This window comes from Lepus europaeus, chromosome 3 (genome assembly GCF_033115175.1).
Source record: "Lepus europaeus isolate LE1 chromosome 3, mLepTim1.pri, whole genome shotgun sequence".
Classification (NCBI taxonomy): Eukaryota; Metazoa; Chordata; class Mammalia; order Lagomorpha; family Leporidae; genus Lepus; species Lepus europaeus.
In genome coordinates, this window is record NC_084829.1 from 114,220,610 (window position 1) to 114,237,244 (window position 16,635).

At 39.7% G+C, this 16,635-nt stretch overlaps 1 protein-coding gene across 1 annotated transcript in view; it reads right to left on the bottom strand.

Annotated features, from left to right (window-relative positions):
• Positions 1 to 16,635, bottom strand: part of FRK (fyn related Src family tyrosine kinase) — a 138,206-nt gene that overhangs the window by 63,898 nt on the left and 57,673 nt on the right. The window contains exon 2 of the mRNA XM_062186641.1: positions 5,767 to 5,888. Coding sequence (XP_062042625.1) covers positions 5,767 to 5,888 — 122 coding nt within the window. The remainder of the gene's footprint in view (positions 1 to 5,766; positions 5,889 to 16,635) is intronic.

Consider the following 16,635-nt stretch of genomic DNA (forward strand, 5'->3'; position numbering starts at 1 on the left):
TCCCACAGCACCTGCTGCTCATAGGTTCTGAGCTATCCCAAAAAACCCTGCAAATAGTTGGTATCTAAAATAAGACTTCTAACACAAAGGCCATCTTTATGCGTAATCCTAAAGCCACTCCCACACTTGCCCCATTAAAAAAGAAATGAGAGCAACAGAGGGGCCCTGTGATTTCTGGGGACTCCCTACGCTGGGGTGGAGACCTTGTACAGCCAGCTGAGCTCTCTTTGAAAAACGGTAAGAACTCTGCTTACCTTGCATTCATAATTTCTGGCAACAGCAAGGAAGCTACATCATTTGCTCCTCTCATTTCTCCCCCAATTGTCACCTAAAATGTCTCACCCATTTGTAAGGCATGCTAAATGTCAACCACTTTTGCCTAAATCTTTCTTCTGTAGCATAAGGTCTAAATTCCTCAGTATTATATACATACAAGGTCCTGAATATTCCAGCTCCAACTTCCCACACTCATTCTCAGTCAATCCTCCCCACTTCCATCTCTGCACATACATAGACTACATACACACATACTTTCATTATTACCCACCTTTCCCACCACTCCACAAAACACCACATATATCCAGATCTCATTGCACTTGGCTTTTCCCACACCACCACTTTGTAACACAAATTCATGGGCAACACAAATCCTTCCTCATTGGTGAAGACTTCCTGGACTTCCCCTTGGAAATTTGGCCTGTACCCATTTTTGTCTCACAATGGGACACTTATATTCAAATCCCCTGACTAGCCTGAGTTCAGGCACTTGGCCTTACTGGGTTGTCTGCCTTTTACCTTGCAGAGGACCTGGAACACAGTTGCCTTTCCAAGTGTTTGTTGAAGAAATAAACAAATACATAAGTGATGACAACTCCTAGGTGAATCCTGAATAAGCTACTCTGCCTTATGTGTTTCATGTAGTCATTGTTCAACTATCTTCAATCTATTATTACTTACTCTTAACAATTTTTGCTGGGACTTGTGTTGTAGTGAAGTGGGTTAAACCACCACCTGGGACACCAGCATCCCACATTGGCACCAATTCGTGTCCTGGCTGTTCCACTTCCAATCCAGCTCCCTGCTAATGCAGCTGGGAAAGCAGTGGAAAGTGGCCCAAGTTCTTGGGCTTCTGCACCCATGTCGGAACACAGATAGAGTTCCAAGCTCCTGGTGTTGGTCTGACCCAGCCCTGGCTCTTACAGCCATCTCAGGAGTGAATCAGCAGATGGAAGATTTCTCTGTCTCTCCCTCTCACTTTAATTCTGCCTTACAAACAAATACATAAATCTTTTTTTAAAAAAAGCTTTGTTGAGGATAAATTGGGAAGTCCCCTATTACCCTATAGGTTTTTATATGTAGAGTGACCTAAAGTAAAATTACAATATGTGATGCAAAATCTCCTCTGAAAAATTAACCTGAAGTTCAGTTTTACTTCCAAAGTACATTTTCATTAAAGTGTACTTTATACAATAAAATATACTAACAGAACATCCAATACCAAATGAATGCTAATAAAAATAGTAATTTCCTTTAAAGTAATTGATGAGGTAAAGAAATAGAGGACAACATTGTAGTGCACTGGTTTAAGCCACTGCCTGCAATGCTGGCACCCCAGTTGGAATGCCAGCTGCTCTGCTTCTGATCTAGCTCCCTCTAACATGCCAGGGAAGGCAGCAGATTATGGTTCAGAAACTTGGGCCTCTGCCATCCATGTGGTGACCCGGATGGAACTCCTGGTTCCTGGTTTTCGGTTGGCTCAGCCCCCAACCATTGCTGTCATTTGGGAATGAACCAGCAGATGGAAAATCTCCCTCTCTAACTTTCAAATAAATAAATAAATCTTTAAAAAAAAGTAGTCAAACCATTTGACAGACAGTCAGAATTTCACAGTTTTCATCAGAAAAATTCACTATCAATGACAGATAACAGTAGGGCAACTAAAACTACCTGTCATGCATCTAATGAAGACAGATTCTCTGGTTACCACATGTAATATGTAATATCCAAAAGTGCCACTGTAATTCACAACTAATTAGTGTCTTGCCATTATGAGACATGTCAGGGCCCTAACTCTCTTTTCTGATCCACTCAGACCTCGCCAGAGCCAAAAGCAACCCAAGGATCACAACAACCCAATTAGTGGCCGCTGCAACCTTGGGCTACTCCCCCTCAGATCCCTCCCCAGCACAAATAAATCATGCTTTGTCATGATGTTCTTCTCCAACAGCTGCAGCCATGGTTGCCAAAGGAATAAAGACAATATTTCTAAGGAGACTTCTCATGGGAAAGACAGAGATAGAAAAGGATAGTATTTGCTTTCCTTTTACAGCACAGCAGTCAGCAAAATTGAAGACCATCAATTCTGACTGATTAGGGAGACAACTGCACTAAGACATAAATCCATGAGTGGTATATCTGAAGATCCTTAATGACAATCAAGTCAGCAATTGGATTGTTTGTTTGTTTTAATGTAGATAAATCAAGGACCTTTTTCTTTCCATTTTTCTTCTGTATAGCCTTCTCTCTGGCTAATAAGAAAATTCTCCTTTCAGTAGCATATAATGGGATGCATTTGCTTTGTCCCCCAGTGAATATACAGCAATCAGATAATTTGTTTGAAAGACTCTAAATTGTTCGACTTCATTGAAAAAGAGTCTATAATGATATGCTGTTCTCCAAGCAAGATCTACAAAGCTTCCTAAATCCATAAGCAAGCTCTAGAGTATTCACAGCACATAGCAGCCAATATCCTGGTGATTTTGTTTTAAGCCTGTAAAGCTGTTTTGTTCCATAATATTCTACTTAGAGAGTGTTTTGAGCAGTCACTGTAGCCTGAGCATTATTCAAAGATATGACTCAGGTAATTTTACTTTTAGTTTGCTTTCATCACAGAAATATTGCTCTTCTATATTTTTAAAATTAATATAAAACACTTAATCCAGCTTTTGGCTAAATAACTACCACCTAATTCATTATATAAATATTGGCTGAGGCAAATAAACAAATATGGATGCATTTAAACAAGAAATTCTCTCAGAGCTCTTATTATTAAGCATAGAAATTTCGAAAAGATTCAATTTTCTTCCTCTGAAAATAATATTCTTATGAAAATCTTTAAATATTTATTTATAAGGCTATCCACTGTATAACACTTTATTACAGCAAAATAACTGACAATAATGAAAATGTATAAAATACAAAATAAGTCAACTGTATGATGACACACCCATTCAGCGGAAAGTTATGTGGCTTTTAAAAATAACAGTGTAGAAGAACATTCAAAGAGATGCAAAAAGTTCACAGGATACTGCAAGACAAAATTTTTTTTTAAAAAAAAGCTGGTATCCATATTACACATATAGGCACACACACACACCACATATAACACATATTGGTATATACATAGCTGAATACATATTTCATTATTTATAAGATTATCTCAATTTTTTAATGTGTTTGGTGTGACTATGTGCATATTTTTAATAAATATACTTACAGGTGAAACAAAGAAATCCTGACAGGAAATGTATTTCAATATTTAAAATCACATTTTTAGGGGCTGGCATTGTAGTGTAGTGTGTAAAGCTGCCGCCTGAATGCTGGCAACCCATATGGGCCCTGGCTGTTCCACTTCTGATCCAGCTCCCTGCTAATGTGCCAGGGAGAGCAGCAGAGGACAGCCCAAGTGCTTGGATCCCTGCCCAAAGATGGGAGACCTGGAGGAAGCTCCTGGATCCAGCCTGGCCCAACACCAGCCATTGAGGTCATTTGGGGAGTGAACCAGCAGATAGAGGAGTTCTCTTTGTCTCTATCTGTCCCTTTCTCAAAAATAATACCACATTTCAAATAAAAATAAAATAAACCTTAAAAAAAGCATTTTCAGAAAGTGATATCCTAGACACCATTGCCCTTAATTCTTTTCAACTCCAATCCAACCTTCCTGATATTTCAGACCACCAAGTATGCAAAAGAAAAATGTATGTTAAATCCACACAGCATGGCTAGAATTCAGGTTAGGTCAAATTTCCCATTATGGATTATGCATTTCACATAGTGGTTAAGACACTGACACTTGGGACACCCTCTTGGGACTCCATATCCCATATCAGATGCCTGGGTTCAGGTCTCGGCTCTGCATCCAATTCCAACTTCCTGGCAATATATACCCTGCAAGGCAGCAAGTGATGGCTCAAGTACTTGAGTCCCTGCCACCCTGTAGATGATCAAGATAGAGTTCCAGGCTCTTGCCTTTGGCCTGGTCTATCCCTGGCCATTGTGGGACTCTAAGATGTGAAGCAGCATATGGAAGATCTCTCATCTGTCTCTCTCTCTCTCTCTCTCTCTCTCTCTCTCTCTCTCTCTGCGTCTCTATGCTCGTCAAATAAATAAATAAACTGTAAAAAGCTCTCAGTCCAGGTGGGCTCAGGACCTGCTTCAGTGTGATACCATACAAGCTGCCCAGACATCTGGCTTAGTTAGCCAGGCAGTTATAAAGAGGTACACAGGCATCATGTTAAGTAAACATTTATTGCAGGACAACAGGAACAAAGAGAAGTAGTCTCTTCCCCCATAGGGTTCACAACCAGTTGGAAAAACAGAATACATGCTCAAAGGGGATGGAATCACAAATGACAGGTGTAGACAATACAGAGACCAGAATAGGGCAAGAAGAGAGTCTCACACTTATAGATGGACTTCCCTAGTGTTTAAGAAAGACTGTTTTGTAATGCTGCAATATATACTCCTAATATCAGAGATTTCTGAAAGCAAAGGCATACATGTGAGCACCTGTAACTCTTTCTTTTTATTGTTACTTTTTAATTTATTAATATATAAAGAACAGATTTTATGAATTTCATAGAATTTCCAAGAATACAATGATACTTCCCCCCACCGCCTTCCTTTCCTTTCTTCTAATATTTTTGCAATAACATACTTTCAATTTATTTTATAATCAGAGGCTCAACACTCATCTAAACAAAGAGCTTTACAAGTAAAAGGTAGATCGACACTGTTCCACAGGGATATAGACAAGGGTAACAGACAACAATCAAATTACAAGATATCAGTTTAGTTCAACATACATTAAGAATTTTTTGTACTCTATCTGTTGGCTACAACCTATCATAGGAAACATATGATATTTGTCTTTGGGGGTCTGGCTTATTCACTCAGCATATTGGTCTCCAGTTGCATCCAATTTGTTGTAAAAGACAGCACCTGTAACTCTTAAAGATGTTTCTCAGGTCCCCTGTGCTTCTTTTTTTCTAGGACAATGTACATATGTACTTGACCTTTAGCTGAAAAAACATTTGACCAAAGTGTACAAGTCACAGGGTTAACTAAATGCACTAGCATGTTGTATTTCAACAAACTTCCTATTTACCAAAGACAAGTGAAATGCAAAAGAAAAAATAATTGTATTGTTGCAAGATCAATCCTGACAAAAGCATAGTTTTGTTTCGTGCTTCTAATTGCCCTACAAAGATCCTAGATAATACAAAAGTAAGAAAATATAGCCATATCCATATGTTTTTCATTTCATACCTAGAATGCATATAATTTAAACTGTTTATAGAGATTGCTAGTCAGAGATAGACAATTTTTGGCTAATTTTTATATTACTTCTGAGTAGTTCATTACATCTAATTTCAGTGCTATTGTCAAGAAATAAGGCAAATTTAAAATTAGCATACCCATGTTCACCTAGCAAGTTCATGACTACAAACTCTCAGCCACTTGAAACACATGAAACAATGGCCATACCTGAAAGGGAGAATTCTCCTTTCTGACTTTCACTTTCTCTGATTAGAAAGGCACCCGTCTTATTTTCTGAATATTTTAGTTGTTTCTCTGCATCTGCTCTTTTGATTGCTCCAAAAAACCACCTAAAAAGAAAGATATGTAAACTTTAATTAACCAATCAACAGTCATTTTTTAAGAAGAAAGGAGCTTGGCAAGAAAGTATTCTAACATCAGAGAGTTTTAATAACTTTTAATGAAACATCTTAAGATGCAAATAAGCTTTTGACATTAGAGATGATTTGTCAGGAGTCTGAAACCCACACCAGGATTCATAAAAGTAAGGTACAAGGCAGGAATCTGGCTGTTGCCCACTATCCATCCCTGCTCACCTCTGCATTCTATTTCAGAGATCTGTCCCTTCTTCATCAAAATCAAAGCCCAGGACAAGCCTGCTATATTCCAGTCTCTAAAACTTCTCATCATTACCATCACATTGTCTGCTGCCTCACCTAATACTTTCTAGGCATTAGCAAGCAAATATTCCAATCAAATAATTCATGCATTCCATATTAAAGTGTGAATTCTTAAAATCTAGTTCTCCAGACATTAATTTCTTCTGCTGCCTCCAACACTGAGCAAGCACCATACTATGCTATGACTTTGCTTGTTTGGAAGGGATTTTTTTTTCTTTATCTTTTGGACAGGCAGTTAGACAGTGAGAGAGAGAGACAGAGAGAAAGGTTTTCCTTCTGTTGGTTCACCCCCCAAATGGCTGCTACAGCCAGCGCGCTGCACCAATCCAAAGCCAGGAGCCAGGTGCTTCCTCCTGGTCTCCCATGCGGGTGCAGGGCTCAAAGACTTGGGCCATCCTCCACTGCCTTCCCGGGCCACAGCAGAGAGCTGGACTGGAAGAGGAGCAACTGGGACAGAATCCAGTGCCCCAACCAGGACTAGAATTTGGGGTGCAGGCGCCACAGGCAGAGGATTAGCCTAGTGAGCCACGGTGCCAGCCAGAAGGGATTTATTCATATAAAAAAACTATAACCCATAAAGAGATTACATCAAAATAATAGTTTTGCCCAGGAAATATTTTTATAGTACCACCTCTACCTCTTGTCTTCATCCTACTAACCTTACCATTCCAGAAATGAACACACATTTTGTGAACGTGATCAACATCAACCTAGAATTACGAATTATCAATATCACAGCTAGTTTAAAATATGTATCAAGCAGGAACCAATGTGATCTAATAAGCAACAGCTTAGAACTTCTTTTCACAAGTGATCCCTCACTCTAAGGCCATAAAAATAATCATTATCATTACAGGACTTAGGTGAAACATTGAGTTTTCAAGTATCATCTTTAAAACTATAAACATCTTGGGGTTGGCACTGTAGTATATTGGGTTAAGCCACCAACTAAAGCACCAGCATCCCATAAGGATGCCAGTTTGAGTCCTGGCTGGTTCAGTTCTGATCCAGCTCCCTGCTAATGTGTGTGGGAAAGCAGCAGAATATGGTCCAAGTATTTGGGCCCCTGCATTCACATGGGAGACCTGGAAGAAACTCCTGGTTTCAGCCTGGCCAGCCCAGCCATTGAAGTCATTTGCAGATGGAAGACCTCTCTTTCTCTGTCTGTCCCTGTCTCTCTTTCTCCATAATTCTGCCTTTCAAATAAATAAAATAAATCATATATATATATATATGTATATATAAACACCTCAAGAGAGAAAAATATGGGCTTGAGGGAAGAAATACAGTCTAGGAGAGGAAATACACGTTATCAAAAGTTAGCCTAGGCCAGCACCGTGGCTTAACAGGCTAATCCTCCGCCTTGCGGCGCTGGCACACCAGATTCTAGTCCCGGTTGGGGTGCCGGATTCTATCCTGGTTGCCTCTATCCTCGCTGCCATTGCTGAAAGCCATGTGGCCACATGGCCCCAGCACTGTTGTCAAGCTCCACCCCCATCCTAATGGGATTTGCTGCTCCTGCTTCCCTACCCACCCTCAGGCAAAGTTTTAAAAAGGGCCTGTTCCTGAACACGTGGCTCTCTTGGCTCTTCTCTCCTGCTCTCTTGGCTCCTCTTGTCTCTCTTCTCTCTGCTCTATCTTCTCTCCTCACTAGCTCCTGTCCTCTGTCTCTCTCTCTCTCTTATACTCTCTTTCTCTCTCTTATCCTTCTTCATCCCTCCCCTCCAGTCTGCTGGCTTTTCCTCGAATAAACTCTTTCCCTTACTCCGGTGTTCGATGTGCTTTGTGACAGCTAACAGAAATATATAACACCAGCCCCTATAGTTTTTTTTTTTTACACTGTTGCAATGGTTTTTCCAGGCAAATCACACCAGTCCTGAATCTATTCTAATGATGAAATGGATATAAATATTTAAAGGAATATATCACCTCACTGAGTACCTGGAATTTTAGTTGGCTGAGCTCCTACCAGGAAGTGAAAATATAAAGAAAAAATTGTTTTCTGAACATAGAAGCATTAAAATGCCATCCTTCATACTCAAAGATGATGCAACTGCTATAGATTGCAATCTCCAGAGCAGGTGCTGCTGTAGACACTAATGGGTAAACAACAGCTCATTCCACCCTTTGCACATGTGAAAACTGTTCCTTAATGTGAAATCTGAGTTCTTGGCAATACTGTCATTGTCACCAGTTCTGCCTTTTAAGTATCCCTACTGCTCCCATTCTGGAACAGCATCGACAACCCAGGCCTATTTGTCCACCACAGCCATTTCCTTTCTCTTTCTCTCTCTCTCTCTCTCTCTCTCTTTTTTAAAGATTTCATTTACTTATTTGAGAGGTAGAGCTACAGAGAGGGAGAGACAGAGAGAGAGATGGTCTTCCATCCCCTGATTCACTCCCCAATGTTTGCAAAAGCCAGGAGCCAGGAGCTTCTACTGGGTCTCCTATGTGGGGTCAGGTGCCCAAGCACTTAGGCCATTCTTCCACTGCTTTCCCAGGCCACAAGCAGAGAGGATTGGAAGTAGAACAGCCAGGACACCAATCGGAGCCCATATGGGATGCCGGTTCCGCAGGGCAGAGACTTAGCCTACCACACCAACGTGCCAACATCGACCACAGCCATTTTCAAACCTGTCTTCGAATTCTTGTGTGTAGTACTGTGAATGCCAAGAAGGGACCCAGACATTCAGCTGGTATAAAGCTTCATGTGAGTAACATACTGCTCAGAGATCCTCAAAGTACAGTCCCTAGAGCAGCAGCATCAAAAAAACTTCATAGAAACAGAAATTCTTGGGTCTCTCTTGATTCCTGAAGTAGAATCTCTGGAGGGGGTGGCCCAGCAATCTGAATTGTGATAAGCCCTGAGGTGAATCTGATGCACGCTGAAGTTTCAGAAATTAGAAATTTATATAAGAGAGCTGAGAATAAGTTAGCATTAACCAGTAAAATGATCCCAACACAAAGCACACACACATTTTATTATATTTAGAGAGGGGAGGGTTGCGGGTGGGGGGGAAGTTATGGGAGGGGGAAGCCATTGTAATCCATAAGCTGTACACTGGAAATTTATATTCATTAAATAAATGTTAAAAAAAAAGATAAATTTATTTTGTTCCAAAAAATTTTAAATCCACACAATGTTTTTCATAATGTACATGTTCTTGGAATTTTCTGAAAATCGTCAAATGCATAGATTTTAAAACATTTTTTGCCTCAAAATAGACTTACCTTTTGATAACTCTATTTTTCCATGAACCTTCTGAAGTACCCTGGTGTCTATGCTGTGATCTAGCAAATCTAGTGCTAGGTATTTATCCAAGGGAAACAAAAACCTATGCCCATAAGAAATTTGAGTGACTATTCATGAAAGCACCATTCACAATAGCCAAAAACTAGATGTAAATGTCCATTAACAGGAAAAGGATAAAATAATCCATGCTATATTCATACAAGGGGTTACTACTGAGGAGAAAATTTCTGATACACTCAAAACATGAATGAAGTTCACAAACATTATGAGTGAAAGAAGCCAGAGACAAAAGTCTGCATGCAGGACTGCACTTATATGAAGATCTAGAACAGGCAAAACAACTGTTCAGTAGTGACGGCAACCAGGGCATGTTTCTGGGAGGAAGCATGGGAGTGGGCTGGGAAGGTTCACAAGAGAGCTGCCTAGGGGGCTGGACATGCTCCACACCTTGATGGGTGTGGGGTACTCAGGTATACCCACTTGTCAGCACTCACTGAATCTTGGGCTAAAAACTATATACCTTACTACATAGAAATTTATGTTTCAATAAAAAAAATTCAAGTCACGAAAGACATGTCCATTCTTTTTGTGTTACTATTGGAAGAACTTCACAGGAACAGAAGTCAACACACTCCATCTTTATTTTTTAAATATTTATTTACTGAAAAGTCAGAGTTAGAGGGAAGGAGAGACAGAGGCAGATAGAGAGGGGCGAGAAGAAAGAAAGAGAGAGATAAAAAAAAAAAAAAAAAACGTTTATTGCTTTGTCATACCATGCTACAAAAGACATCTTGGTTTAAAGTAACCTTGGTTAAAAGTAACCAAGAAGAAGAAGAAACCAACCCAGGGTAATCTGAGAAAAGAAATGCTTCAATTAGATGAAAACAGAACAAAAAAATCTAATGCCTGTTTGGGATGAAAGAATATGTGACAAGTCTAAAATCTGCTTTGCAAATATTTATCATGTGTCTACTGTGTACAAATCCTCTGGTACTAGCACAGAACATTCAGGTGAAAAAAGGTAAATTTGAGACGAATAAGAATATTATAGTTCTACTTATATTTTAATTAAAAGCCAACAAGCCAAAAATTCTATGTGCTCACTTCTCTAGAGGTTAGTGAGAGATGATCAGACTGATGACAAAGCTTTTTTCCTTTTTACTCTGAATTTTTCTCTATAATTTGGATGTTTACAATAATATATGGTTGTAAATCACTTTAAAATTTAAGTATGAAACAAAAAAAACAAACAAGAAATATGCTATAAAAATGTACATGTTGTTTGGAAACTTTTTAAGTTAGAATTACCAGACATGAGAAAAATCCCAAAGCAATAGAAGACAAGTTATTATGGGTGAGCAGTGAAACAGATGGAACAAGACCCAAGGCTTTCAAATCCGTGTGACTGAAGGGCTATGGGCCCCACAGTACATTAGCAGGTAGAGTAGAAAAAGTTAAGAGCTATAGCACCTCCTTGGGGTTTATTTAACCTCTCTGTGCCTCAATTTCCTCATTTGCTTTTTGGTTTCCTCACTTGTGAGAATAATAATAACTAGTCTGCAGCTTTGTTTCAAGTTTAAGGAAAATAACATTTGTAAAGAGCTTGATGTTTGGGTACATTCATGCTCAATAAACAGTGTCTATTTTAAGAGAACGAACTGAAGGAAAAAAATAAATTTGATTTTAGACATGATGGATTAGAAGTCACAATGAGTGAAGATCTGTACATGATCTTATTTCTCTTTATTTGGATTGAAAATTTTGTCTCAAGTGACTTTCTGTTCTCCCTGCCATTCTTGATTAGGATGTGCTGCCACCAGGTGGCAGTAGGCCATTCTTCTAATCCAAAAGGCTAACAAAAGCTGTCGTATGTTTAACTGGAGGGCAAAGTGTGCCTTTTACAAAAACAACAGAATTAATGCAATGTTACTGGATTTCAACATTTCAGTACTTTAAATATCAATAAGCTTTAGAGAAATCATTATGTAAATACATGTGGTACCTCCATTAACATTTTGTCTCTTCATCTTACTAGAGCTGTATTTTCCCTCAATAACTGGCACAAAGAACAACCCTAGGTCATTCATAATTCCAGTATGATGCAGATAATTTCCTCCTACACTTTTTAAATGGGCTTGATTTATTGTACAACCATTTCTTTAAGTTATTTTTATTTATTTGAAAGGCATGCAGCTTCCCTATCTTGTTAGGTAGGAAGTTAGAAATTAGCCCAGTACACCTGCCAAAGCCTAGCATTTTGCATTTCAAAGTCAGCCCAGACCCTGATAACCTTCCTGATGGCCCTGGCCTTTCCCCCCAAGGAAAGTTCCTAAGAGAATCTCTCCTCAGGACAAATGAGTTACTTGACCTGACAACATGGGGCAATAAAACCCTCACAGTCACCCTAGGAGAAACCCTTCTGCCCAGCTCTGCCAGGTGCCAGAAAACCTGGGGAGGAATTTGCTAATTTACTCTCCACAAACCCTTTTTTCCTGGAAGAGAAGGGGGAGGGAGTAAAGAGACTCCTTTAAAAACTGGGAGTCTAAACAAAGACTGCATGCTTAGCTCTCTGCTGAGCTGCCCACCTGGCCTGCCCAGGTGTATTCTATCCATTCAGCTAAGTAACCTTGCCTTTCCCCAGTCGGAGTGACTGGACATTCTGAGTCTTCTGTTCTGACAGATGCCCTATCCCCAGTAAAACCTTATTTGTTCTTTGTTTCACACCTGAATTCTTTTTTTTGTTTGTTTGTTTGTTTTTGACAAGGCAGAGTGGACAGTGAGAAAGAGAGACAGAGAGAAAGGTCTTCCTTTGCCGTTGGTTCACCCCCCAGTGGCTGCTGAGGCCAGCGTGCTGCAGCCGGTGCACTGCGCTGATCTGAAGCCAGGAGCCAGGTGCTTCTCCTGGTCTCCCTTGCGGGTGCAGGGCCCAAGGACTTGGGCCATCCTCCACTGCCTTCCCGGGCCACAGCAGAGAGCTGGCCTGGAAGAGGGGCAACCGGGATAGAATCCGGCACCCCAACCAGGACTAGAACCTGGGGTGCCAGCGCCGCAGGCGGAGGATTAGCCTATTGAGCCGCGGTGCCGGCCCTGAATTCTTTCTTGCATGAAGAACCCCACGGCTTTTCTCCAGTGACATCATCTTCTTGCTGGTTCACCACCCAAATGCCTGCAACAGCAGGTTGTCGCCAAACTGAACCCAGGACCTGAGAACTCAAACCTGCTCTCCCATGTGGGTGTCGGGGACCCAAGTATTTGACATCACCTACTGCCTCCCAGGATATGCACTGGTAGAAAGCTGGAAAGAGGAGCTGAGTTCAAGCCCAGACTCCACTGGAACACAGGCACTCTTACACGGTATGCAGGAATTCCCAGAAAGTTCTTAAACTCTATGGCTCTCCTTCTATACCTTTTAAAGCGAAGGGCCCATGCCTAGTAACCGCAGGCTAGGGCTTACAAAAGTCAATATATTTTTTAGTGTCTCCCTAAAAACGAAAGCAGTTGGCCTTCAACTATTGTAGACAGATTATGAAAAAAAGAAGCTCTAAAAATCAGTTCTCCAAATAAACTTGGATCCTCCCAGAAAGTGCAGAAAGAGCATGGATCGATTAACTTGGCATAATTACCTGAGGAGGAAGCAACATGAGAAGGCTCTCCCACGAGAGAGCTAGACTGGGGATGTCATTACTGTTGTCATCATACTTACACGTGCTACAATGGAAAACCAAATACCACCCTTGCCAGTGCGGCTTGAGAGGCATCAGAGGCATTCACATTTGCAAAATACCTCTAGTTTTCAGGGGACACTCATAACTACATTTAGACATTTATTCTGTCTAAATGAAAGGCTTGGACTCCTGGCTGCCTTGTCTATTGTTGTCCTTTATTGTTGTCCTATATGGCTTACCTACATCCATCCATTGCCAGGAAACCCTCTGGGAAGTTCCTTTCTGCTCAGGTAATCGGGTCTCTCCCCTTCTACACATTCTTCTCAGGCTCAGTAGCTCCGTGGCTCATAGTGAGTTAGCCCTGCCTCTCTTTTGCCACTTACTTGCCACGATAATGAGGACAGAGGGGAAACGATGCTCACCTGTGGTTTGTTACTCTTTCCTTCCTTTCCATTTCACCCACCATTGCCTTTGTCTAACTCATCACCACCACTTGGATAATGTGGGTATTGTACTATCTCTTCTCTTTAATATTGTTATCTTATGTTGATTGATCATGTATATGGAGCCAGACACTGTTGCCACAAGTTTTGCATGCATTTTCTCAGCCTCTCTCCTTCATTCCCATCACCCTAAATTTATTATCTAGAAATATGAAATGGTGTATCTCACCAATACATATTCATAAATATGTTATTGGTTTGGTTTTGCTTATGGCATAAAACTCTTATTATTTTGGAATTTCAGACCCTCTACTATCTAGTCATTAGACATTTCTTCAACATTTACTCCTTCAGATCAACTTTGTGTTCCAACTAAACTCACACTCCTATTGTTACCTGCAGTGCATTACTTAAACTTGTCTACTCAGAATTCCTACAGTACTCATTGAATACCCTCTGCTTTGACATGTACCATACTAAAGCTGGTGCCACAATTTAAATTTTTGCATTGATTTTAGATTATTTTTGTGTTCATGTTTTGTGTTTATGCATACTTCCTCAGCACAAGGGCTGACTTTGATAACTCCATGTATCTCAGGTACAAAGCACCAGCTGTGCGCCCTTTGGAGCCATTAAATAAATACCTGTTGGTGAAAAAAATTAATACATTGTATTTTGATGTAGGCATTTTTTTATGGCCTTTGTTTTATAAGGAACACCGGAACCTTAGATAATGCCTGTATTTTCATGTAAGCTTTTATTTGTGCTTGCCACAAACTTGCAGTGTAAAGTGCTTAGGGGAGAGGCCTTATCTGCTATGGACCAGTTACAGCAAGTTTCCAATGTTAATTAGCCTTAGAAGACAGATTTCAATCTGACCTGCCTCTCTCTCCCCCAATGAACATTTGCATATGAATGTAAGGATAAAAAAAATGAGACTGACTCTTCTGTCCTTCAAAATACAAGCATGTCAGAACCCCACACGTGTAAAAATCATGTGATAAAGTGACAATATCACTTTACCATCTGAGGTAGGACTTGTAGTCACTTAGGAATCAGGAAGCGCCTTGCATGGGTCATTTGATAAAGCTTTTCTGTTGCTGTTGTTCACCTTTATACTCCTCATAAAGGGGGAATTTTGAAGGAACTTCTTTAGAGAGGAAGTAAGGTGAATGAAACTTGTGCTTCCTCACTGGGCAAGGTGTCAGTTTGTTAAAGAATCTGGTTACAACCTGAACCTAAAAGAATCTCATTATAAGCTAAACTCATTTCTCTGAGTCTAGTAATCAAAAGTATACAAGTCCTCACACAAAAGTTTACAAAAAATACCACAGAGTTCAGATAGACATTTAATCTCAAGGCACTGTTTCATTTTCACACTATTCCAATTTGTGTAAAAGTAAGTGGAAGCTAATATTGCTTTCTCTTTTAAAATAGAAACAAAAAAGTAGACATATAAAATCACACTTCCAATCATCAAACATGAAATAAAAATGCAGAATTTAAACCACCTGCTGTGTTTTTGTATAATATTTGTAATAAATAAGAATATGATTTATAGTTGATAGCATTAATCATTAAATAGTTTCTATCTTTTTTACATTTCAATAAAGTAAATGAAATTGATCTTATAATGCCTGGGAAAATACCTTACCTCACAAAAAAACACAGATGTTCATTCATATTGTTTATATAAATAAGCTTTGGGTGACAGTATTAGTAAGGAGTCTATGGGGCATTAATTTTTGAAATGACAATTCTACCTAGTTTCCTACCCAAACTTCCAAAATATACTTATCTTCTCTCATGAACTATTTCCTTACTCAACAAAGAAAGAAAAACTAAAGGAATTTCTTAATTCACTTAATTTTTAAAAATATTAATTCCCTGTGTCATGAATGATATTATCTCTTTTTTTAATAAAGATTCATTTATTTGAAAGTCAGAGTTACACAGAGAGAGGAGAGGCAGAGAGAGAGAGAGGTCTTCCGTCCAATGGTTCACTCCCCAGATGGCCTCAATGGCCAGAGCTGCGCCAATCCGAAGTCAGGAGCCAGGAGCTTCTTCCAGGTCTTTCATGCGGGTGCAGGGGCCAAGGAGTTGGACCATCTTCCACTGCTTTCCCAGGCCATAGCAGAGAGCTGGACTGGAAGAGGAGCAGCCGGGACTAGAACCGGCGCCCATATGCGATGTTGGCACTTCAGGCCAGGGCATTAACCTGCTGCGCCACAGCGCCGGCCCCATGAACGATATTATCTCATCCCATACTAATTAAAGCACTGAAGGTGTCTTTTAATTTGACAAAATAATTTATTCTTTATTTTTGGAATGTTATGGAATAAACAAGACCAAGTGTTGAGTTTAGTCAGCTAGCATTCATTCCATGTGCCCACTAGAAATGAGTTAATAATGTCACACTTTGGACTTGGAGACACCCTTTACATTGCCTGGATCCAGATTTCTCTTACAAATTCAAAAAGGCAGCATCAGTCCTCTTTTTCACCTATTCCAAAGGTGATATTCAAAACATTTTATGACTAATATGATGTATGTAAGCACTGTTAGAATATACACCAACAAAAGCAAGGGCTGGGTCTAAGTTTCAGCTGCAGTACCTATCATTTCGACACTCAGCAATGAGCTATGTCATCACTTAGCATCATTAAATGTTTTATCCCAAATAAAATATGGTAAACATCTTGAAGGCATCCTAGAAAGTAATCATTATATAGCTTTTTACATCCTTTATGGGCTGAAAAGTGTCAGTAACATTATTTTTATACTAACTATATGGACAAAAGATGATAAAACAAAAGTATATTATTTTTGTTTGAAAATATTGAATATCAAAAGAGATAAAAGACCACTTTCATTGAGTAATAAATCAAAAAGAAAGTGATGAAACAACCAAACAAAAGATCATTGAATTGCCAAAGGTATATAGTTACATAAATAAACCATAAGCTATAGAAAAGATAGAAGACTTTTTTTAAAAAAAGAAAATATTTACGGGACCGGCACTGTGGTATAGCAGGTAAAGCCGCCACGTGCAGTGC